The sequence below is a fragment of the Zootermopsis nevadensis genome, unplaced genomic scaffold (genome assembly GCF_977971745.1).
Source record: "Zootermopsis nevadensis isolate Lab colony 2312 unplaced genomic scaffold, Znev_1.0 Znev_ptg000029l, whole genome shotgun sequence".
In the NCBI taxonomy this organism is placed as follows: domain Eukaryota; kingdom Metazoa; phylum Arthropoda; class Insecta; order Blattodea; family Termopsidae; genus Zootermopsis; species Zootermopsis nevadensis.
The window spans coordinates 15352373-15377500 of NW_028259161.1; the positions used below are offsets into that span (position 1 = coordinate 15352373).

General features: G+C 37.6%; 2 protein-coding genes across 8 annotated transcripts; one reads left to right on the forward strand and one right to left on the reverse strand.

Annotated features, from left to right (window-relative positions):
• Positions 1-1028: 1028 nt before the first annotated feature.
• On the reverse strand, positions 1029-18229 carry LOC110835488 (ubiquitin carboxyl-terminal hydrolase 36-like). Of its 7 annotated transcripts, none has more exons than XR_015537673.1 (8): positions 17165-18229; positions 16414-16592; positions 15762-15968; positions 15531-15605; positions 14383-14481; positions 11309-11442; positions 8897-9228; positions 1029-5479 (listed from the first exon to the last, which is right to left on the reverse strand). XR_015537673.1 is itself a non-coding variant. In XM_087358161.1 (7 exons), the coding sequence occupies exons 1-3, from the start codon at positions 17560-17562 to the stop codon at positions 15942-15944; spliced, it is 306 nt and encodes a 101-aa protein (XP_087214287.1). In that variant the 5' UTR covers positions 17563-18228; the 3' UTR covers positions 6079-9228; positions 11309-11442; positions 14383-14481; positions 15531-15605; positions 15762-15941. The 7 variants fall into 7 exon arrangements, 1 of the variants encoding a protein (XP_087214287.1); XR_015537675.1 differs by lacking the exon at positions 1029-5479 and adding an exon at positions 13621-13899 and having other exon boundaries at positions 6079-9228; XR_002544930.2 differs by lacking the exon at positions 1029-5479 and having other exon boundaries at positions 6079-9228; positions 17165-18225.
• Positions 18230-18409: 180 nt separating this feature from the next.
• On the forward strand, positions 18410-23983 carry LOC110835480 (uncharacterized). The gene is made up of 3 exons (XM_022075715.2): positions 18410-18564; positions 20737-20783; positions 22091-23983. The coding sequence occupies exons 1-3, from the start codon at positions 18439-18441 to the stop codon at positions 22626-22628; spliced, it is 711 nt and encodes a 236-aa protein (XP_021931407.1). The 5' UTR covers positions 18410-18438; the 3' UTR covers positions 22629-23983.
• The last annotated feature ends 1145 nt before the right edge of the window (positions 23984-25128 follow it).

A 25128-nucleotide genomic window follows, 5' to 3' on the forward strand; every position in this document is an offset into this window, starting at 1 on the left:
CCAGGCTCTGGAATAAACAGTTCCTGCCACTTGTCACTTTTCTTACAGAAAATGCCTCCTTCTTTAATAAAGGTAATATAAAAAACAAAATTTGGAAGAAAATGTGAAGAAGAAACCTAACTAATAAACTTGAAATATTATTCAGATGTGAAGAAGAAACCCAACAACACAATACTTTTTGCCATCAAACTATTCCAATCCAGCTTATCACCACAAAGAAGCAAATAAAAAAAACACCTAATTTACAAACTGCACCCACTGGCACTCTCAGAATTAAAAAAAGGGAAGATCTAATGCCAGCTAGAACCCTCCAGATAATACTCAACCAAAAGTGACACTGTTATCCCTGAGTCAGTGGAGGTGGTACAGTCATCAGGATTATTGAGGCAAACAGAAAATAACGGCACGTTCAAAAATTACAAACTGTATTGAGTACAGAAATAATAAAGTACATACAGAAAATGACAGGAAACCTGAAACAACCAAACAAATACAAATCAAAACCCACATGGCTAAGGTATCAGCCGGAGTTCTGACTAGCAATCATTTCCAACCCACAACCAAACAGAATTTCAGCCTATCCCCACAGCAGACTTAAATTTAGTCTCTCTCTCTCTACCTAAACATCCACCCTGTACCGAAGGCATACACAGACTAACTGCTGCACTGCCTCTCCGCGGGAGCGAAGACTGCAGTCTGCAAAGACCAAACTGGATCAACGACAGTTGATGGTTCACAGTAAAACTGATTTCAAAGAAGATGATGCTGGTTTATTTCCTTGAGTATGAAGAAGTATCAATTTCGATAATTTATAATTTGATGTTCTAAAATGATCTTCACGTGAACATGACAAGCTGCTTCGACAAAACGAAGTGAGCGCTATGAATGAATCCCTGCCTGCAGATTCAGGAACAAGGATGCATTCATAATTGTAACTTATTCCTAATTGGATTACAAAGTTACAAATTCCAACCCAGGAATAAGTAACAAAGATTCCTATTGGTTTGGGGTCCAGGTTTCCCCCCCCCCCCCCCCCCCCCCAAATTGAGACCTTGTGAAAGTCCAGGACACACCATGATGGTTACAGACCAGAAGAGCAACATCCAACAAGTGTATAGAAAATATATGACTATCAATTGTACTGCACTTTGTAACAATTACTGCAGAAACCAGCTTATTAAAATGAAAACCTGATGAGTATTTTCAATGATTTTTGCAAATTCAAGATAGCACACTAATGCTGAATTTAAAGACAATACATTCCATAATAAGTATTACATGACAAACCTGTTTTACCAGGATTCCTCATAGTTCTTCTCACTCACTATAATGAAGAATATTCTTTGAAAAGTCTATGTTATACATGACTTGCCAAAGAATAACCCACTTTCATCACCATGTTTCACAAAAGCCTGCCACTGGGCTCTTTTCTAAGCTAGCTGCATCCACTTCACTCCATCAGTTCCTATCTCCCTAAGGTCCATATTAACATTACCCTCCCATCTATGCCTAGGCCAAGAGCCAGGGTCACTCAGTTAATATAGTGGCTGGCTATGGACTGGACGACAGGTTCAATTCCCAAAGGGAACAGAGGATTTTTCCTATAGCCTCAGCATCCAGACCAGCTCTGGGGCCCACCCAGCCTCCTACCCAATAGTTACTGGGGGTCCTTTCCCAGGGGTAAAGCACAGCCGGGGTGTGACACTGACCACTCACCCCCATCTTGTGCCAAGGTTGAGAATGAGTAGGAGCTATAAATCTGTTCCCCACCAAGCGCCCACATGGAGTATAGTGGGACAGCTTTAATTTTACCTATGCCTAGGTCTTCCCAATTGTCTCCTCCCTTCATGCCTCCTAACCAATATGTTGTAACATCCCTCCCCCATGTGTGTGGCATGTCCTACCCACCTCATCCTCTTTGATTTAGTCACTCTAACAATGTCAGGTGATGAGTACAGGCCATGAAGCTGATCATTATGCAGTTTTCTTCATGATCTGTCTCCTCCATTTTAGGTCAAAGTGTCTATCTCAACACTATTTTGAAAGACCCTCAAACTATGCTCCTCCCTCAAAGTGACAGACCAAATTTTGCACCAATACAGCACAATTGGCAAAATTACACTACTATATATTTTAATCTTTAGTTTCTTTTATGAGACAGGACAAAAGATTTTGGATGAAATGACAGCATGCATTCCCTAAATTTAATCTGCTCTTTATTTTGTCATGAATGTCATTCTGACTTGATAGTATTACTCACAAGTACTCAAATTCTGTCATATTTTAGGATGATTCATAGTTCTCCTTATATTCTGGTTCCATCATGAATTCTGATGTCGAGACATGATTATATACTTTGTCTTTTCTGCATTTATTTCTAGACCAACATCCCTGCTAGCCTCAAGAATGTTTCTGTGTTCACTTTTATAGTATTTATATTATTGCCCAACAGATTAATGTCATCAGCACAGACATGAAGTTGATGTGTCCCATTCAATTCCTAAAAGCTCTGATTTTCTTGGACTTTGCTGATGGCATATTTTAAGGCAAAACTGAGAAGCAGCAGCGATCGAGCATCTCCCTGTTTCAGACCAATCTGAATAGGAAATGTATCAGACAAATGTTTACATGAATTTTTATAGAGGTTTCACCTCACACACTTTAACTAGACTGACTAGCTTCTTAGGTACTTAAATTCAAGCAAAATATTGTAAAGAGCTTCCCTTTTAACTGAGTCATAGGGTTTCTTGAAGTCTATAAATAGTTGATGTACAGTCCCATTGTAATCCCACTTTTTCTCTAGTAGTTCTTCTAAGGGTCTAAATCCCTGGACACTTTTCTCAGTCTGAGGTCAATGAATCCTAACAAACAGCATGCATGAAGATAGCCTTCTGGATTATCCCCATTCAGTTTGGATAAAACTGTGGCCTTCATCAACCAGAACAGCCAACTCTTCACTGATGCCACCTTTTCCCAGACAAAGAGTTAACATGAAACCTTATACAATTATCAATTTTAATATACTGATTACAATTTGCAATTGTTTCTGGTATTTACCAGAAAACTCCTGTATCTTAAACCCATCATTGGAATGTATTACACCATAACTGTTTCTTCTACTTCCTATTTCCTCTTTATGTGGGTCATCTGACAACAAAGCCTCTCCACCAAACTGTCTTCCCACAGCTCCTACCTGTCACTTGCTTCTCATGTTATTACATCTATGCAACATTATTCCTAACCTGTTAATCCTATCTTTATTTCAGTCTCCCACTTGGGTGTTTCACTTTCATGTTCACAACATAATTTAGAATTTTCTCTTCATTTATTCTTAAAATATGTCCATACAATCCAATTGTTATCTTATAATTTTCATTCCTAAGTATTTAAACTCAGATTCTTTTAAGTTCTTATTGATTTCCTTCTATACTTCCTACAATCTCATCTCAGCTACTGTTAATCTGCTAACACAATACAGTACTGGAAAATCTAAATCCTGGGAACTAATGCTTTTTGTAAAATACTGTTGAGGTGTGTTCTATCTGCTAAATTATACAAAGTAAAGGATCTTCTGTTTTCACATGGTTACCAACATAGTATCATTCACACTTCAAAAAGTACCTCCTAACTTGATCTTGTAATTGTAGGTGATTACATCTTGCTTGAAGACTGGGGAGCATTAAGGATGTTAACACTGTGGGTCAGAATTTTCACTTTTCATAGAACAGTGGTCCACAATATCAACATATGTTGCAAATTTAAATGTTTCATATATTTAGGCTTTTCCTATTTCAAAACTAATGTATTTTATACACCCACTTATGTTACAGAGTTATGAACCTTTATTGTCCCAGTTGACAAATTAGTTTTTCAGTTTGGCTAATGCATTTATCAACTGAAATCTTTTCCCTTCATTTAACTTAATTGTCATAACTATTACTACCTCTATGACGAAGCATTACGATGTCAATTATTTCACTGTCTGTGAGTTAAAGGAAAAGTGGAGCATCATCTACTTCCATAAATTCATGAACAGCTTCTTTATTTAACAATTTTGTCAATTCTTTAGCATATTTCAACCAATCATTCCATCTGTTTTCATGAGAAACAGAAAAACCTCTAAAATCTCAGATAGTATGTGGTAGAACACAGCATCAAAGCATGACACAACTAACTAACTTGATGGCTTACAGAACCTGAATGTTCATCACCGAAATCATCAATGCCCTCTACTGGACTGTCCTGGGCCAACAAAATCCAGTCTCCTTCAACTCCTATCTCCCATAGATCCTGCCTGAGATTATCCTCCCATCTACGTCTAGGTCTCCCCAGCGGCCTCTTCCCCTCAGGCTTCCAAACCAATACCCGGTGCACACTTCTTGCCCCATCCATTCGCACCACCCATCTCATTCTTCTTGACTTAAACACCCTGACAATATTGGGGGAGAAGTACAAATTTTTAAGCTCATCATTATGCAGTTTTCTCCATACCTCATCGTCTTCTCTCCTAGGCCCAAATATCCTCCTTAACACCCTATTGCATGACACAACATTGACTTTATCATCATCACTATTCTAGGTAAAACAATAGGATATACGAGGTGCAATCAAAAGGTTTCCAGACCGTGTTTATAAAAACCCGTACACTTATCTCAGGTATTAAATTCATCCATCATCCTCGAAGTAGTTCCCCTCGGAGTGAACACAACGGTCCCAGCGCCGCTGCCAAGCCTGGAAGCATCCCTGGAAATCTTTCTTTGTCAGCCTGTCAAGCACCATCTGCGATTCTGCCTGAATCTCTTCTATCATCTCAAATCTCCTTCCCTTTAGCTGAATTTTCATCTTTGGGAAGAGGAAGAAGTCACACGGAGCTTAGAAAGGAAGTTGGGGTCGGTTCTTGCAAGATCTTTGAGCTCCTGACAAACGAGAAGTCGATTCTGCTTCTGGTCCTCAGACAGGATGCGTCGCATGTGGAGTTCTTCCTTTAGAATCAGCTGACAGGTCCCATAGCCTATCCCAACAATGTCACACAAGTCGTTGATGGTACGACGTCGATCTTCGTAACATTTTTGGGTGTTGTGCTCGAAGATGGTCGTCCAGAACGCTCGTCATCATCGACAGAGGTTCGGCCATTTTTAAAACGTGAATGCCACACAAAAGTTTGTGAACGACCCATTGCGGACTCCCCAAATGCTTGCTTTAGCATTTCATAGGTTTCCGTAGCCGTTTTGGCGAGTCTTTGGCAAAATTTGATTTGTTCATGAAAATCCGCCATTCCGAAATCGCAGGAGGGTCGGTGTAATGCACTACCAAAACGCCCGTAACTAAGAAACAAATGCTAATTCGATGATGCCGGCTGACACACTGTTTCACTATGAATGTAGGCCGCACCCCCTAGCGGCAGAAGCTCGTACTACATCCGGTTCGCCCTCTATTGACACAGTCTTGAAACTTTCCGATCGCACCTCGTATGGACCACCTGATAAAAGAAGGAATAGAAATCAACCTGCATTCCAATAATTGGGATAGGGATGGAGGCTACACTGTGAGTCAGACCTGGTATCCAGTGACAAAATGCTTAAACAATCTGGCCATAACACCAATAGAAAGCAGGGCCACACAGCACGAGCTCTTGACTCTGCCCACCAGCTGTTTTTGGCAGGTATATATGGAAGATGACCGCACCATCTAGTCACATCAGAACCCTGATGATGGGGACAGAGATGGTCCCTAAAACGTCAGTTTCGTCTTTTAACGATTTTATGTGGCTGATCACCCAAGATTTTATTAGGATGGTATCAACTTCATCACCTACAAAACATGTCAAAGCCCACATCTTATACAATTCACTAACTGAACAAGAACAAACAAGCAAGCTGCCTTCTGCTAGCAGCAAAAAAACCATGAACAGTGACACCTCTCGCAGATAGTGGTGAGTCAATGATCCACAAAGCGCTAGATTTAAACATAATAAGTATAAGTAACACTGATTTTTGGTCTTTACAAATTTTGGGGTGCACTGTGCCTGGCTTTGTCAATGTTCAAATTTCTGCTCAGTACATTAATATGAGCATGCACTAACTTTTTAAGCATTTATATAGTATTTCCATCACAAATTTCTAGAATATTCCTATTTGTTATTACATATTTTCTCCTTTAATACATCCATTACAACATAACTATACACATTTATTATACAAGTCTCAGATTGTTAACATCAAAACAGTGTTCTCCTGAATTGAACCTGTAGCATACAAGAGACATCCGTAATAGGGATCATCATCATGAAGTTGGATGAACAGTTTAATTCATCTTTCATCTGGCTGCATCTCCAGGAGAAGTAGGTTTTTTAGTGATGGTAGCATGTCAACAAATAGTATCAGCTTTAAGATTTTCAGCAACCAAACAAGAATGAAACAAGCCAAATACTGACTTTCAATTATGCTAAACTGTATGGAGACGATGGTCTTCAGAGTTTCTGTGCCAAGTGGTCTCACAGAATCTGACTAATGTTTTAGACGTGCTTGCTGTCTCTGGAATGTTAGTTAGATGAGATGGTGTAATATCCCAGACGACAGTAATCCCTACAAACTTCATCCCTGATACCACAAAGGAACTTATCTACTTTCAAAATGAATGAATGTGAACCAGTTGTAACATATATCACTACACTCTTCTTTCAGAAGTAAAAAATATTTATTTTAAATCAGTCAATCAATCCAGAATTCTCTTGCTGAATTGTATGGGTGATCTTATGAGTAAAGTATTAATATATGTAGTTAGTATCAATAAGCATTTTCAACAGTCGAGTTTGAGTAAACTTGAACATAAAATGTGTTTCCATTACAGACATTTGTATTCAACCTTATAAGTTTAGTTCACAATTTATGACTGAAAGTCACATAAACACTGTTGAAGACCACCACTGCATTTCACACATGCCACACATGAATCTGAAATGCTCACAATCTTCACAGCAAGAAAATCATTAGATGTCACCAACTGCCTCATATCATACACTGTATCAGAACAGTAATAAATGGGCTATCTTTATTCCCTTTCTACCAAACACTTAGTATCATTACCATCATTCACTGTGGATAAATTTCAAAGATATTCAAATACACATATTTTGATAGAATATGCACAATGGAATAAACAGAATATGCACAGACACTGCCACTTTATTCCTATTCTCTAACTTGAAGTAGGTAACCTCATCATTTCCAAAGTAATTTTTACCTATAACTAAACAAAAAATCACGTGTCAATCAAAAAAGTCATTAGTTTCTCACATAATATTCAACTGTAACACAATTTTTAAAGATGAAATTCTGAACACTACTAGACTTTTGACATGTGCATGTAGCTGCAAGACCATGGCTTTTCTGCTCCTGTCATCAAAGTCACTTTCTTCAAGTCATCAAATATCTAATATTGTTCACATGGATGGCTGCCACAGACATTCATCCAGTATTGCAATAACTGGTCTTCATTCTGTTTCGGGGGCCATTATAACAGCATGGTGTTGTCACATGACAGATAACAATTACTTATAGTTACAGTGGACTGCTACTTACTTACATACTTGCTTTAGTCCAGTAACCTACACTGCAACTGTTACCACTACATGGGCAACAAGATGTCTTCCCTAGGTCAATAAACATTCCAACACAAGGACTACTGAAGAGGTTATGAACGTCCTCAAGAAACAACCATTTACAGAAATTGGGAGGGCTTCTTCATATGTTGTATAGTCATACATATATTCTATTTAAAATATAACACCCTATTTTACATAGGGATTATTTTTACAGTATTTTGTACAAGTATCTACAGTCTTTCTTGGGGAAGTATTTGCCATAGAACATAAACCGGATGTAATCTTCTGATTTATGAATTCTATAATTTTAAATACACAGACATTATTTTTTTACACATCCTACATCATGTATGTTCCTCTACAGCAGGTTGGGCCAAGCCAAATGATCTTTCGGGCCACTTTGGAAATGCATCATAACTCCGCGGGCCACATATAAAATTATATATCCCCATATTAGATTTAGATACACTATAGACATTTTTTTGGAGTGAAAAAACATAGTGTAAACATAGATAATATAATAATAATGATACTAAGCGTACATTGTAAAGAAATATATAGCACTAAAAATTAAATATAAATATATTTTGTAAAAGTGTGATGAATCTCGCGGGCCGGAAAAATGTTCAAGGCGGGCCACATGCGGCCCGCGGGTTGGCCACCCCTGCTCTACAGGATTAACAAATAATAAACGATAATGTAATTTTGCTTATAACTTCATTCTGGGGGCACTGACTTGGGAAAATTTGCCTACCTTACTCTCATTAACCACTGCTTAACTGACTGAATCCAGCAAGTGCTTTTCTCATTACCTTTCCTCAGGCACGCTGTAAGAACACTTTCAAAAGGTGACTGCTGCACAAATACTTACTGTGCATCATTCTCCATGTCCATAACATGATATTGCCATAATAAAACATAATGTATTATGACTGAACAGAGTCAACAGTCAACAACAAAACAATCAATTTCAATGGCATCATTCCCTTCATGATGGGGCGGACAGGGTTCCTGTCCAAAGTTGTCATGGCTTGTTGCTTCATCTCTTCAATTACAAACTTGGGAGACGTGTGGAATTTTGAGGTTACGTCCAAGAAATGTAACATGGACAAAACTAAATTAAATTTCACTATACTTTTCAGTATCTAAATGCGATAGTAACAAGAGATTTGTAGAACTGCCAATTTGTAACATGAAAGCATGCTTTATTACGCACAAACCACAACAAATCACAAGTATTAAAAAAACAAACACCATGCATAAAAGTAGACCATCTACAAAACCAAAACTTACCTTCCTTTTAAATTTTTATGAATTACCAGAGTATAACAATATTTTGCACGCCACGGTGGTCTAGCGGTTAGGACGCTGGCCTTGTAATCCTGGGGTCTCGGGTTCGATTCCCGGCGGTGCCCGAATTTATAACTTGTGTTGGGCAAGGCCGTGGTCTAGGCAACACGGAGTTTTCCTCCGGGGCTTCCCTGGTTTCTCCGTGGCATCCCAACAATTACTCCATTCACACACAGAAGAAGGCAATGGCAAACCACTTCTGGATCATCTGCCAAGAACGTATATGAACAGGTCCCAGTCCGAGAAAAGGATGGAAGGATCCTGTTCATATGGACCTGTCGTCAGACAGAACACTAAATAAATAAATAAATAATAAATAACAATATTTTGATCATTTATAAATTAACCGTCTTTCTTCGGCATCACAGTCAATACCCACCTCATATTTAACACATGCAGTTGCTTCGTAATTAGTTCCGACAAATGAGAAAGTATAATGGTCGGAAGATTGACAAGGTCTACTCAACTGACTGTCGTTATAGACAGGATCTGCACAATGACGTCACCTTGTGCTCAACTGCGGGAGGGAAGTTTGAAGTTGTTTAATTATTCGTTTTTCCTTGGATTTGAAATAGTTATATGTTTATATTTTTTAGAAAAGATGAAGTTTAAACAAAATGGCAATGAAACATAAGCTTACGAACCCTTTTTAGCATACTTTTATTTCTTAAAGAGAAAGAAACGCAGATGGATAAGATCCCCATGTCATATTTGTGTTCCTTTTCAACTTTAGATTTTAACAAAATTTGGCATGAACTTTATGCTGTTAGAGGCCACCCCAATACCAAATCTTTTAATTTCTTATAATCAGTAACAACAACATGGCAGGTGTGCGAACTAATAGGGTGGGGCCAACACTAGCACTACTTAAAACAGAGTCATGCAAATGTATATGGTAATAGATCTTCAAACAATATGCAACTTTTTTGAGGCATTTTTCTGGAATGTAAAAACAACATGGCGGCCATGTGAAAATTTCTTTTGATTTTCCGTGTGACAACAGTAATGAACTACTGGAACTAGACATGTGAAATCTGGTATGGAGGAGAATCATAAACTCACTAATATAGCAGGGGCATAACACTTCCAAGTTATTCCTTCCTCCGTGGCTCTATGGTCCTGTGAGGACCTTCGCCTCCCTTATCAGAGTCTTCCAGTCATCCCTTGACTCTGCCTTCCTTCGCCATCTTCTTACTCCAATGGTTCTCAGATCTTCGCCCACATCATCTAGCCATCTCATACGTGGTCGTCCCATCCTCCTCCTTCCACCTGGTTGCCCATTTAGCGCCTTTTTTGGGTACCTTCCACCAGTCTTCCGTTGAACATGTCCCAGCCATCTCAGTCTGCCTATCTTAATAATAGCAACCAGACCTGGTTCTTTGTACATTCGTTCTTATTCTCCATTCGTCTCCTTCCTCCACTGGCCCAAATATCTTTCGCAACACTTTTCTCTCCCATACATTAATACTCCTTTCTGTAGTTTTCGTTAGGACCCATGCTTCACTTCCATACATTATTACAGGTCTCATAATAGTTTTGTACATTCTCAGTTTGGCCTTTCTACTTATATTTTTGCTTTTAAGGAGTGTAAATAGATCCTGTACCATCTATTGGCTGACTTAATTCTATTAGTTATGTCTGTTTCAACATTATTATTATCTGTCATTACTGAGGCCAGATAGTTAAAACTCTCAACTGCTTCAAAAAGTTATCTGCTATAAGGAGATGTTCTTATCCCTTTTGTTTCTTTCCGTTACCATATATTTGGATTTGGCTTGACTGATTTCTAGTCCCAACCTCCTGGCTGTTGTAACAAAGCAGATTTCAGTGCCCCCCTATTTCTGGCTGATATTACATCATCTGCATATGCTAACCACTGCACAAGTCTATCATAAATGTTTCCAGGTACACATATGACTCTCCTAACACTTGTAATGTGAGAAAAAATAAAATAAGTAACTATGTGTTGTCATACAATGAATCATGCAACCTCTCAAACAGGACAAAAAGCAAAAAAACAAACAAAATTACACCTTCACATCCTTCATACATTTACTGTAAACTTGAGAATAGCCTCTCTTTAGTTTTATTTAGTCTCACAGATAATGAAACGGTATTTAAATCTAATTCTACATTACGCCAATTAAGGCAGACATGCAGGTACATCTGCATCTGAAATCCTGTCACATAATATGAAGAGGAATAAACTGTTATATTCACTGTTGCAGAATCCAGAACAATAAATTCTTAAAATCAAGGTTCCCAAGACATTGGAGGATTACAGTTTAACAATTATTGTATGTCTGATGTACAAAGCTGAGGAACAAACTCCACATGTAAGAACATATGACTTACCATTAACCAAATCTCAGTTAGTAGCATGAAGTTCCCAAGACCAACCACTGAAGAGGTTATTTGTCTTGTCTCAATATGAAGCTCCATCACCAGTTCCAGGCCTCTCACTGTCATCTGCTGCAGACTTCTCTATTCTATAAAAAGAAAATTACATTATCAATATATTAACAATAAAACATATCAAACACTGTCAAGCAAATGGATTCTGCTTCCTATTCTCAAGACTGCTCATGGCTTCAACAGTTATTTATCCAAGAGAACATACAAATTGATTCCATTAGCAGTTATCACTCATCTAAGAGGTGCTCAAACAACAGTAGAAGAGAAAAATAATACATTAAATCACACCAGACTTTCACAATTGGGTACCTTAGTAAATATGCATGGGTAATTGCATATGACATGCTAGCAGTTGTCAACACAGTCTCAAAGTATAAATGCAGATGTATCAATTGAAATGAGTTTCATTTTTTAACCTAAATGCCATCAAAAAAGGCAATAGAAAATAAATGGCTGAAAAGTGGCAATCATGCAATCAATAAACAGTCACATATTCTTTATCCATAAAAAACATAGAGCAAATAAAAAAGAAATAAATAAAATACAAAATTATACCTATAAAACATGCATGGACAAATAAAAGGTATATTATATGTCTATATGTCCTTTATTCATGTAACTAAAAAGGTTTAACATTAGTGACAAGGAATCCCACAAACACAACCAATTCTGAGATAGATCAATATGATTCATGCATCAAACACTGCGTTAGTATTAACATAAATTGTATCGATTCGTTACCGGTTCAGATTAAGTATTAGGGACATGGTTCAAAGTAAGGCATGAAAAATACGTTATATTCAATACAGGAGCTGCGTTAGCTCTGTCGCAAAAGTGACTAGGCTACAAGCTGGTACAAATCCTTCAAATATACTATAAATAATGTTTTCTTTCATGTGACAAAGAATAAGTAAATGAAAAGTAAAATATTCCACTCCCATTCAGAAGTCTTTAAGCATTTCTGAAAATAATACGTAAAGGTACCATTAAATTAATACAAATAAAGGTAAATCACAAACAACTGGCAGCATATCCGTCGCTGCTGTCAGAACAGCCATAGCAATTTCAGCCTTATTACAACTAACTAACTAAATGGCTTACAAAATCCGAAGGTTCATCACCAAATTAAACAATGCCCTCCAACAAAATTAAGTTTCCTTCAACTCCTATCTCCGACAGATCCTGCCTAAGATTATCCTCCCATCTACATCTAGGTCTCCCCAGCGGCCTCTTCCCCTCAGGCTTCCCAACCAATACCCACACACATTTTGCCCCACACATGTACACCACATGATCCGCCCATTTCATTCTACTTGACTTAATCACCCTGACAATACTGGAGGAGTAGTACAATTTTTTAAGTCCAAATATCCTCAACACCCCATTCTCAAACACCTGCAATCTATGTTCCTACCTCAGAGTGAGAGATGGTGTTCCGCACCCATACAAAACAACAGGCAGAATTATTGGTTTGTATATTTAAGCTTTCTTACAACTGGTACTTTTAATGTTACAAGTGAAATAAGTTAGTATTCTGGCAATAAAATAATGTTATGGATGGGACTGATTAAATGAGACTATGGTTTAACTGAGTCTTTACTCCTTCAATACCGGATTTTATATACTCCTTTTCTTGGCACTTGGTTACTGTTGTTCAGGGGAAGGCTGAAGTCGTAATTCAGGTGACAGAGCCAGCTGGTGCATACAAAAGATGGTTGCAGTGATAACAAGGTTCTATCTCCCCCTCCCCCCATTCAAGCACAGGGTATATTATTAATAATGATTGGCAGAAGCTGGAAATCTATGGTCATACATGTAAATGAATTAGCCGTGTTTGCCGGACAACAACTTTAGAAGTATCCTACTGTGACACATGGTCAAAATAGTTTAAATTGCAATACAAAGTCAGACTTCATAAACTGCAACCTCTGCACAAAATTCCTATAATTCGATTCAGTTAAAACAAAATGTTTATCCTTACTTCAACATCCATCACATCCTCTATCTAGCAATATACTGTCTTTAACCTTTATCTTACTAGCGTTCCGTCTGGGACATAAGTTTTGTACTAAGCCCTACGAAAGTTCCTTGTGCGGAACGCAAAACTTCTTATGAATAGGAATCATTATGGATTGCTTCCATTGTTTGTGGCATCTCTTCCTTATCCCATATTAACTGAATAAGCTTATGGATCCCCATAAGCAACCCTTTGCCACCTGTTTTAATTAATTCTGCTGGAATCTGATCAATACCTGGAGATCCATGGTCACGCCAAAGAGTCCGTCCTGGTCCGAGGCTTAGTTAGTTTTTTCGTAATGATGTTTTTTTTTACGGTGAAAGGTTGTTGGCCTTACACCCAACCCCCAACCTGGAGGACCAGGGCACCACTTTTAGTCTGGCGCATCGCCTTAGACTTGTCCAGCTTGGGTGACCCTACCATGAGCCGAAGCTCTGGTCGGCATAGCCCTAAGGGTCATTTGAACATGCAAGCCTCCTCACCTGGCAAATTGCCTTTGACAAGGTGGTTATACCTTCGAGAAGGACAAAAATATCTATATATTTAATATATATAATAATTGGAACATATATAAAAATTGGATCATACAGTATATGTGGCCTACTGCCACACAAAATTTCACATGCAATTCCAGTGGTTATTCACTTACCACCATCACTAAGCAACCACAGCAATATGTTTCAAAATTTACATTTTCGTGTAAAATGCAACACCACACAAAATTTCAAGATCCTGTATTGAAGAAAACTAGTGTTTCTCCCACCTCAAAGTTTTCAGTGCCATGTTGTCTAGTGGTATGACAGTCATAAACCTGCTCTTGCTTATTTATGAAAAGTAGGAAAATAAAAGCACTGTAAACAACAGAGCAGATAAGAAAAGTGAACTTAATCTTGTAAATGAAGCAACAACAAATTACATGAATCATGTGACCTTATTCAGACACATTTATGGCATGGCTAACTACCTTATACTAAAAACAAAATTCATTAAAACTTACATCTCAGTCTTCTATAAATGAGAAATGGCCTGATTTGGTTTGTGATGACATAAGTATTGTCCATTGCACAAACGATGCAGTCTTTTTTCTTTGCCCAATCTGTAAAAGAACACAAAAGTTATTACATTACAACACAGAGAGACAACCAATAAACATGAATGTATGCTGCATCAACTGCAACCATACTAATTCCTCATAGCTACATACTTCTTGAGCAGCTAACAATGAGTCAAATGACTACAGTCCACTAAAATCCTATTTCTTTAAGAACCACATCATTGCTGTCCTATCTGCACATTTTTTCTCCCTCCTGCACAGTCTACACGTCCCACCAATATCATCGTCCTAATGGAGTCGAATACAGTCTGCAAATCCTAATCATGTCATTTTGTTGAGCCTTCTGTTATTCCCCTCTCTTAGGTCCAAATATTCTTCCAAGTGCCCAACTCTCAAGAAACCTCTATCTAAATTATTCCCTTGGAATAAGAGACCAAGTTTCATACCCATGAAAAACAGAACATAAAATATGTTTCACACGTTTTAATATTCATGTTTTAGACAGAATACATGAGGCCAAAGGTTTTGAAATCATTGGTAGGTAGCAAGCATTCCCTCAATATAATCCGCCCTTAAATTCTTCTTGCCTGTAATTGTAACTTGTTTCAGTCAATCCAGAGTCTAAATTTTTCCCCAATTCTGAAATTCTTATTAGCTATATTTATATTATAAATTTATCCGGCAATCTGATTACAAGACATGAACACATGCTAAGTTTTCTTTACGTTTTCTTCTATACCATCTATCCAAGTTCTGACCTTTGGAGTTAAGTTTTTTTTTCTCTACAGTATTTATGGTTTAGCCCAACAAATTCACGTCAGCACCATAGACCACACAATTCCATTTCCTCTTTCTTGTCTTAGACCATTGTAATGATGTATTCTAGAATAAACCTGGTAAGCAATGCTAATAAGGCAATTTCTCATTTTAAACCATTCTGAACAGGAAATATGTGAGACAAAATTTTACCTTTTTTGACATTACTACTAATTATATCTGCACACACTTTAATTGGCCTAATTAGTTTTACGAAAACACAAGTAAATCTTATCGCAATGACGTCAACCCACTGTATGGGATAGAATACTCACTGGTAGCTGTGCATGATTTTAGGTGCTGCTTTCACTCTGTAGCCAGTTAACAAATGATGGGACATGGAACAGGGCCTAAAATGAAGCAGAAACAGACAATGAGATAACTGCTAAGTTTGGAATTTAGAAAGCAAATAATTTAAACCAATCAAAAGGCTATATTATATTTTTAACTAATATATAGTGATTATGATGGACAGGTAACCATATCTGGATACACACTGTACTTACTGCACTTACTAGTAGATCACTGAGAAAATGTGACCCCAATCCCAGATGGAATGCACATTTTTATATGAAAGCTGTCATCAGTGAGCAGGAGAAGAGTACATTATTGGAAACCAGTGACTCAAATATTAATTGATGAGATTGACAGTTTATTTCAGTAATCATCAAAGTATTTGAATTTGTTTACAACATAGGTGGCTGCAGATCAATCTGAAAAATAGTGCATTTTTTATAACTTTGAGGTTATGTCTGAAATCAGAAATAATTATAAATAGCAGTTCAACATGAAAAAATTGTACAATTTTTATTTTAAGACTTACCTGCTTCTGTTATACTTGGCCCCCAGATATTTCACTAATTACAGTCTTTTCTAAACTAGATAAATATTTCATGCATTCATTAAGATCCATATTACTTTCAATTGAAGTTGAATTACTTAACCTACTGATTGAGGGGCTTAAACAGCAGTGTACAGACTAAATAAAAGTTCCATATAAAACATATTAACTGCACGCTGCACATGGCAAAAACTTTTATGTCTACGACATTAACAGCATCCATTACGTGCTACAAAATGAAGAAATAAACAATTCCTTAGCCTCATTTGTAGTTTTAAAACAGAATTTGATTTCTGCTTTTAGGTTATTAAACATACCTGCAGTGTTGAATTGATGTAACTAGTGTTTCCATCATTAATCATTCCTGATCCCACAGAATGGATTCCTCTCCAGCCCAATTGCACACATTCTGCTGGGAAAAGTGTCATTTTTGGTGTCAAGATGGAATCAGGTTCAGGTTTTGCACTAACATTCTCATTACTGCCAGTGTTACAAACTAAAATCAAATTACAAAATACATACATATATATATATATATATATATGCAGCAGAAACAAACTGAACATGAACAAGGACTGTGGACCAGTTGAAACTAGAAGGTAGTTTGAATGTTATAACTTTTATAATATGCAAATAGCAGATTTAAATTGGGCTAGTGGCCACATTTTAACTTTGGAGTTAACACTTTAACAGTATCCTAGTACAACTGGCAACTGTAAGCTGTAAAACATGGTCAATAATGGTTAAGAGGCAATGAACTATTATAAAAAATTTACAACTCCAATAAAGCAAAATCACATTTTAATAACAGAGTATTTTGCATGTCGGCAGGTACACTGAACACATAATTTCATTGTTCATTCATTTTCTGACAGTACCTTCTAACTTTTGCAACCACCAGACAGTGGTCAATATCACATTCAGATCCATTTTTTCTGAATGCTGCTTTACAAATACATCATACAAAAGATACATTCAAGTGCATTTTTAATAATGTAATCTCAAAACATTTTACTCGTGGCAACTTTTCTACATTTGCCAAGTTTATTACTCTAATCCCATACTCACATGTAGCTGCATGAAAGCTCACTCTCTACTTCTGAAATTAAACCTACTAATAAAAATTTCACGCAGTTCATGGTTTAAATTGATTGGATACATGCACTACTTCCTCATTAAAGCTCTCCTATGTGTAATCATCGTTCCTTCAATCGGGTATGTGCATTCAGAATATCACACCAGTGGTCTCCTTGTATGTGTTATCAATAATAAACTTTACCCTCTTAATGTCCAATATGATTATATTATGAACAAAACACTGAAACGTTAATACATTCAGAGAGCAAAAGGTGTACATAAAATTTACTTTCTAAAAAGAGTCGCCAGTACTCTTGCTGATATGTTTGAATCCGAAGATGGAGAAACTTTGCTGCACAGATAATACTTATTACAAGTTGTGAGGGCATGGCTTTAAAAATTCTCTGACCAAAGGCAAAATGCTCAGTGATTGTAGGGAGCTGCTTTAAATTCTCTGAACATGGATTCAGATACAAGATATACACAAAAGAATGGTGCGGTTTCAAAAGTTAATAAAAAAATTATTTCTCACCTTACACGGGCACAACATAAACCGTCAGCGGCGGCAACTGTCCACGTTTCTCATGTGTTAATTACAATCCTTCAATGTGTGCACCCTGGGTCACACGACACACATCCACACGGTAATCAAACACATCCCAGACCTGGTGTAGCATGTCCGTTGTAATGGCCTGTAGTGCATACGTTATCCGATCATGAAGTTCATGGATGGACGTGGGTAATAGTGGTATATAAACGCTGTCTTTAACGAACCCCCAAAGAAAGAAATCGCAAGGTGTAAGATCTGACGAACTGGGTGGCCAAGGGAGAAGGTTGTTGTCTTCATTTGCAGCAGCACGTCCGATCCAGTGCTGTGGAAAAACACGATTGAGAAGCACTCGTACATTCCTGTGAAAATGGGGAAGAGCTCCGTCCAGTTGTAGGTGTAAGGTGAGAAATAATTTTTTTATTAACTTTTGAAACCGCACCATTCTTTTGTGTATATTCTCTATATAGGGGACTTTTCATGACGTCATCAGATGCGCATACGCAGACCTGGTGTATTCTTTCGACCATGAGGTTTATACAGTACCTGGTGGTTTTTCGTTTAAGTAACTCTACTCGTCACCGATAGATACCGCGAGCATTGCGTCTGATTTCGAAAGAAACAGCTTGTGTCTCAACAATGGAATTCATGTTTGTTTCTCCAATATAACTGTTGTCAGTCAACAATTTCGTTTTCATAGAAACACTCCATCTACAAAATGGAGGGAGGCAAGAACAACATTCACAAAATAAATGGATTGATGAATCGAGCCAGCATTTATCAGTTTGCATCCAGGATGTGGAATTGTCTGTGTAAATGGTGCAGACGATATTTCTTCACTGGGGTAAATAATAATGGACTAACAGTTTTCCGCGGTACTAGCAAATTTAGAATTCCTAATTCATATAAAGTGCCTGCTACAATATAGCAAAAATCAGGAAAGACAGGTGGGACTTTGCCTACGAAAGCATCATATCCGTGCTGTAATTATTTACAGGGATATACTATTGCAGAATTTATTGGAATGATTATATTCTAAACTTACCATCACAACAAACTCACTCCGAACAGACTTTGTGCAGACACTATTTTTTCTTTAAAAATCTACAAAAGAACATTCCAAACGTTGCGTATTTTTCACAATTTTATCATTTCAGAACCCCATATTAAGTGGTTCTAACGTTTAGAATGAAGGCAGCTGACATAACATTCATACCATATTTCTTGCACATCGGTTGTAAGGGACACGAAGAGTGCTTAATGATCTTGCAGCCCTCAGTTTTCTTCGCAAAGGAAAAAATGTTAAAAACCGGTTTTTAAGATATGCAGCTTGATGTTGGGGTTTGTTAAATTTTGATACTTCCATTCATTTCGGTATACGTGAATTCCCGAGAAGTTGAAAGGTTCAGATTTTTATAACACGTTCGAATGTAATGGTTGATATTCTCTTTACGTCTGCAACAGCTTGCTCCTTAAGCAGGCTGTCCACCGACCAGGAAATAACAATATTGGAGGAATATGATTAACGATGATCTATATAAATTGGGCTGCTTAGCAAATATTGTTAGACTACAAAAATGGATGGAAAGTGTAGCAAATCTGGGAGACCTTGTTGTTCACAAAGGATTCAGAACCCTACTGAAATTACAGCTTAACTGGACTGAGTGTGCGAATGTGCACTGGTTTCTCCTGGTACATAATGGACACCAGTAGCGGGATATTTTAGATAGAACATAGCGTGGATTTAGTTTAGGTTCATATTTATAGTATAGCCTCAATTATGGTCCATCATAAATTGGAAAAAAATAATAAACACCTTATTTTGCACTCTCATAGAACGTTCGGGCAAAAGACGATCTAACAATTCGATATGTATTTATTTCAACTACTCTCTAACAGAGAATGTGTATACATCACAGCGATCCTATTTTCTCACGTTCTTTATACGCTCTGTGTCAGGCTTAAATATCTCTTTTTCGTGGTTTCGAATCCATGACATGTATTCTGGCCATAAAGTCTCTCATAAATTGTATACAACATCAATTGTGCAGTTTAAGTAAGAAACTTCCGAAATCAGTTGCATTAACGTTGTAGCAGTGCAGTGGGCTGTCCATAATTAAAGAGCTCGAGAGAAAAGTGAACGAAGCAGCATTCCCAGATTAACCAATGTTCAAAGAATGTGCTGAAACACGCATTTTCTAACCTGAAACAGCAACAGAAATGACATTAAACCGTGCCCAGTAACAACTTAACTCTCCGGTAGAATTCATAAGACTAAATTAAAAACGCGTCTAAGAACACATTAGTGAGGAGAATATTTGAAGTGCGTGGGGTTGGGGAGCTGAGAGAGTTGTATTATGAGGAGCTGTATCATTTTTACTCTTCGTCAGATAATATTAGAATTATGAATCAAGCAGAATAAGATGGATGGAAAATGTAGCACACATGAGGGAGTTTGGAAATTCTTAGGACAGTCGAGATTATTTGTGAGACGTGGTATATATGAGAGGGTAAGATTAACATAGATCTGACAGAACATGTGGATTTGCATGGGATTTATCTGACAGAAGACAGCAGTGCTGAACGTTTGTTAATGAACGTGCGGATTTAATAAAAGGAGTGGCATTTTTTGAGCTGAACGACTTCTAGCTTTCGAAGGAAGGCTGTAATCGATTGAGTTTGTTACTTCACATTTCTTGTGTACTTGCATTAGGATGTCTATGATGCCCTTGACATAGAAGGACTCAAAGATGGCGGTCGTAATTTGCCTCTTTTCCCTACACGAGAACTTTTACACTACAGCAATTTGGCATACGGTGGTACTTAACAAACCAGTGCTTCTCGCTTTGGTACGCTGTAATCATTCGGTGTTTACATAAATGTTACAGAATACTGGTTATACATGTTTTCTAATATTAGACACCGTAAAATGCTATATAAGAGTCTTCCAACATTGCGAGCGCGATGACTATACATTTCAGTGTCTCATGCGGCTATGATATTCTCTTTTTTGCAGAACTGCTCTTCATATGAGAAACAGAACGACGAAAATAGCGACCTCAGGTATGTGAACTACACTCTTCTAAATGCCAGAGTCATGGTTATAAACAAGAGGTGCATCAACTGATTAGGCTAATGGCTCACATGTACTGAATTTCACAATTACCTAATTGAGTTTTTCTACCAAATGGCAAATAAGAACAAAGTTTCTCTTGGAGACAGAACTCAAGAAAAAATCCATCTTTTTTGGAAGGTCGGTCATAGGTGTGTGTAAGACAATGGCGTGTCATAAAAAATAGTAAGCACTTGAGAGTTGTCCTGAAAAGAAAATCCATATGATATGTCTTAGAAATTTATACTCAGGGTTGTAAAACAAATGTATGTACATCAACTCTTCCCAGAACTCGAAAAAAACAACAACTAAATACGTCTTATATGGAAATACATCTCTAGGAAAATTATTTTCGTTTTAATATCCCGAAATATAGACAAATCGGTGTCCAGAAAGTTATTTGACCAGTAGTGGAAGTGATACATACGTAAAATGTTCTGCTTTTCTAAAGCCAGCACCGAAAAACACGTAGATTCTTCCCTATTTCATAAATTACGCACAGAGTTGTCCATAAAATTGGTACGTCGAAGACGAAAAATGTCGCCCTCGGTGGGCTAGTGGTAGCGTGTTTGCCACTGGATTCAAGGTTTGCGGGTTCAAACCCGGCCCAGTTCGATGGATGGTTAAAGGTGATAAAAATTAACACAACTTCCTTCGGAGGGGAAGTAAAGCCGGCGGTCCCTTGAAGTAGATTTACAGCATGTAGAAAAACCTTATGAGCATGAACGAGATGTTTTGTAGGCAAAATTCAGCGGCCATTTCTCTCCAAGAAGTCCCTATCAAATGTCTAAAAATAGTTCAATAATCTACGAAATGAGGCCGTTATACTCCACGTAGGAGAGAAATGTGTGAAGAAACGGCCTGGGAAGGACTGTTCATTGCCCCTATTTTCCATAGTATGTATTTATAACATACTCGACACTTTAAAATTTTCTTTCACTATATTGAATAATGCTCATGTGTAAAATACTTGACGTTTTAAATTCTGTATCAGTAGCTTATAACTGTTAGTTTAACGACGTCATAATATGTAATTAATTTTGTTATTTTGTTTTTAAATAAAAAACAAATAAAGTAAATGCCTTTTCATGGAATAACGAAATAATCAGTCCATACAAGATAACAGTTTTAGATTTGTAAATGTAAGCATAAATAAGAAATTATACTGGATATGTTTTTGATTCCCTGTTAAATTTCATTGAGTATCGATGCTATTGTAATATTAGAAATTAATGGGATAAAATTTGTTTTAATGCAGGGCTCTCATAACAAAAGCTTCTGTCTCGGAAACTTCGAGGGATATTGGCCCAGAAAAGAGTACCGACGAGTACGACCAAAAGGACCAGTACAGTTTCAGCTCATTATTTGAACAGCATACAACAAAGTTAAGTGACAAACTGGCCGAGGTATCAGCTGAGAGGGATGTCTTGTTAGAACAAATAAATCTTTTGAAAAAATCTATAGACTGGCTGTCAACTGAAAATGAGGGCCAAAAACAAGAGATTGAAAGACTTCATGACGCTAAAGAGGTAGCGGATGCATTAAGAATTAAATATGAAGCAATAACACGTATATTAAATAAATTGAGGATAGAAAATAGCAGATTGAAAGTCAGCTTACGCGATAAATCACGTGTTAGTGCAGAAAATGTGCTTGCGATGTGTAGTGAAATGGCTAAGTTATCAGCAGAGAGGGACGCCTCGAAGACAAGTTATGAAGCAATTGCTGAAGAAAATAGTAGACTGAAGCGACAGTCGTTGGAGACGCTCGAAGCAGATGGTGTGGAGAGCGAGTGAACGTTATGAGCAAAACCGTAGAATCGCTGTTGTCTGAGAACGAGGACTTAAAACGGGAAGTTCAAAGATTTTCTGTCAGAGAAGTTGAAGCTGATATATTAAGAATTGACTGCAATTCAGTAAGAGTTAAAATGTGTGAATTGATAACTGAACGTAACAGAATACAAGCTGAATTATGCGAGGATTTAACTATCGAAGAAAGTTTGCCTGCGATGCGCAAGCAGATAGAAATCTTGTCAGCAGAAAGGGTCGTCTTAAAGACAAAGTGTGCACAAGTTACTGATGTGGATAATAGCAAAGCCAGCCATGGTAAACGAAAATGGGAAGCTCATGGATTATGTAAAGAAGTTGAAACACGATGTTAATCATGCCAAAGAGAGGGAGCTGTAGAAAGATGACATTGTTAGCGACATGGAAAAGTAAATTAAAAAACTGACAGATTACATCACAGCCATACAAGAAGATCGTACTGAATGGATTCGGAACCGTCTCCTGATCAAAAAGTCACTCAAGAAAATAGAGTGCAGATACAATCCAATTCTAGCAATACCAGCATTGACAATATATGTAGCAACAATGGTGGAAGAAGGGCTCCAACAGCAATTTAGTTACCTACGTAGTCTATAAGGTAATTTTTTTAGTTTAGTTTGTCCCACTATACGCCATGTAGGCGTTTGGGGTGAGTGGAGGTATAGCTCCTCTCTTCCTTGACCTCGGCACTAGATGGGGGTGAGTGGTCAGCATCACGCCCCGGCCGGCTTTACCCCCGGGAAATGACCCTGGTACCCATCGTGTAGGAGGCTGGGTGGGCCCCAGAGCAGGTCTGGACGCAGAGGCTAGAGGAAAAAAAAAAATCCTCTGCCCCCGTCGGGGATCGAACCCCGGTCGTCCAGCCCGCAGCTAGTCACTATACTGACTGAGCTATCCCGGTTCATATATAAGGTAATTAATTTATTCTATTTATAGGCATATAGGCTCCAGATACTTCATATTTGTTGTAACTGTCAGTTTCACACATACATTTTTACCACCTCAAGTATATGCAGAGTAATGCATCGGGATGCTGAGTTACAGAATGTACAGGTTATATGCTTTATCCATCTTGACAGGTTATAAGATTTGTGATTATTTAATAAAGTACAACACATCTCTGCTCAGGACTGATAGTATTCTTTGTTCACGAATCGTATTTTAAGTAAATACATTTATGTTCACAATTATGTACATGATGGCTCATGAAATGTTTCCCTTTTGAACATTTCGATAAAAGTTTTGTATTCGTATAATGGTACGTATTTTGTAAACTTGGGTGAGATGCCCCACATTTCTGAAAAAAATATTATTGAAATCCAGAAGTTGAATTTTTATTTTACAACACAGAATTCTGATAACGACTACAATGGTAAAATCGAAAAAAATAATTAATCCGTCATTTGAGAACATCAACATTATTTTTACATTTTTTAGAAAGTCCTTTTTAGCTATCTCTCCCGATAGGAAGGTTGAGATGCCCCACTGAGAGAGGGTGAGTTGCCTCACTCATTTTTCCTTGTAATTTAGAATTGCAACGGTCACCATACATAGCGCACAGCTCGTGGAGCCATTTGTTACAGTCCACACACTTAATCCAGTCACAATTCTGCTTTGTTGTAGCATAGGGTTCTTCACGTTCGGTGTACATATCATTTTTGCTTTCTGATTCCGGCTCAGGTTATCTTGATTTCTTTTTATAAACACGTCCCCTTTGTTTTCCCCTATTATCCGGCTTTTCTTTTTTAATGAACTTCAGACGTTTTTTGGCAAAACAGTCCTCTGATGTTAAAACAGTAGCTGACTGCTTCCGCTTCGAATATTTTCTCTGAGGAATTTCAGATATTGGAGAAATCTTCAGAAGGATTTTACGTGAAGTGCTTACATTTTCATTCGCTTCGCATGAGCCTGATTCGTGTAAAAATGCACGCAGGATGTAGGAAGCGTCCTTCGGCCCTGCAACAGGCTAAAACAGAATTGGTTTCTCCCTTTTCTACAGACGTCAATAAATGAACATCTGTGGAACGATTTTTTTTAGCGAGAACGTATCCTAGCTTTTTTCACTAAATCATTTTCCATCAGCGTCTTTGTCAGGAGATCAAAATATTTGCCGGTTTATTCTTTTTGCATTCCTTGAGCTCTGCTGAGGGATATTCCTTCAGCTTCCCTCACACTTATTTCGAGATGTCGTCTCATAAATGACGCAAACCAGTCCTTCCCGGCCTGTCCTTTTGCATCACAGAATCCATGTTTGATGCCTAACTTTTGAGCTAGTTTAAAGGCCAGAATTTGAACTTCTTATCTGCTTACATCTGCTGAATATGTGACACCATTTTCATTTCTGCATAAGTGCCTAAACACGCAGCTGGACCTAGAGATTCGTCTTTTTAAGGTCCTTGAAGGAATTCCAAAGGCTCTACTGGCAGCATTGACACCCATTGTTTTTCGTTCAACGGTCCATACTGCTCTT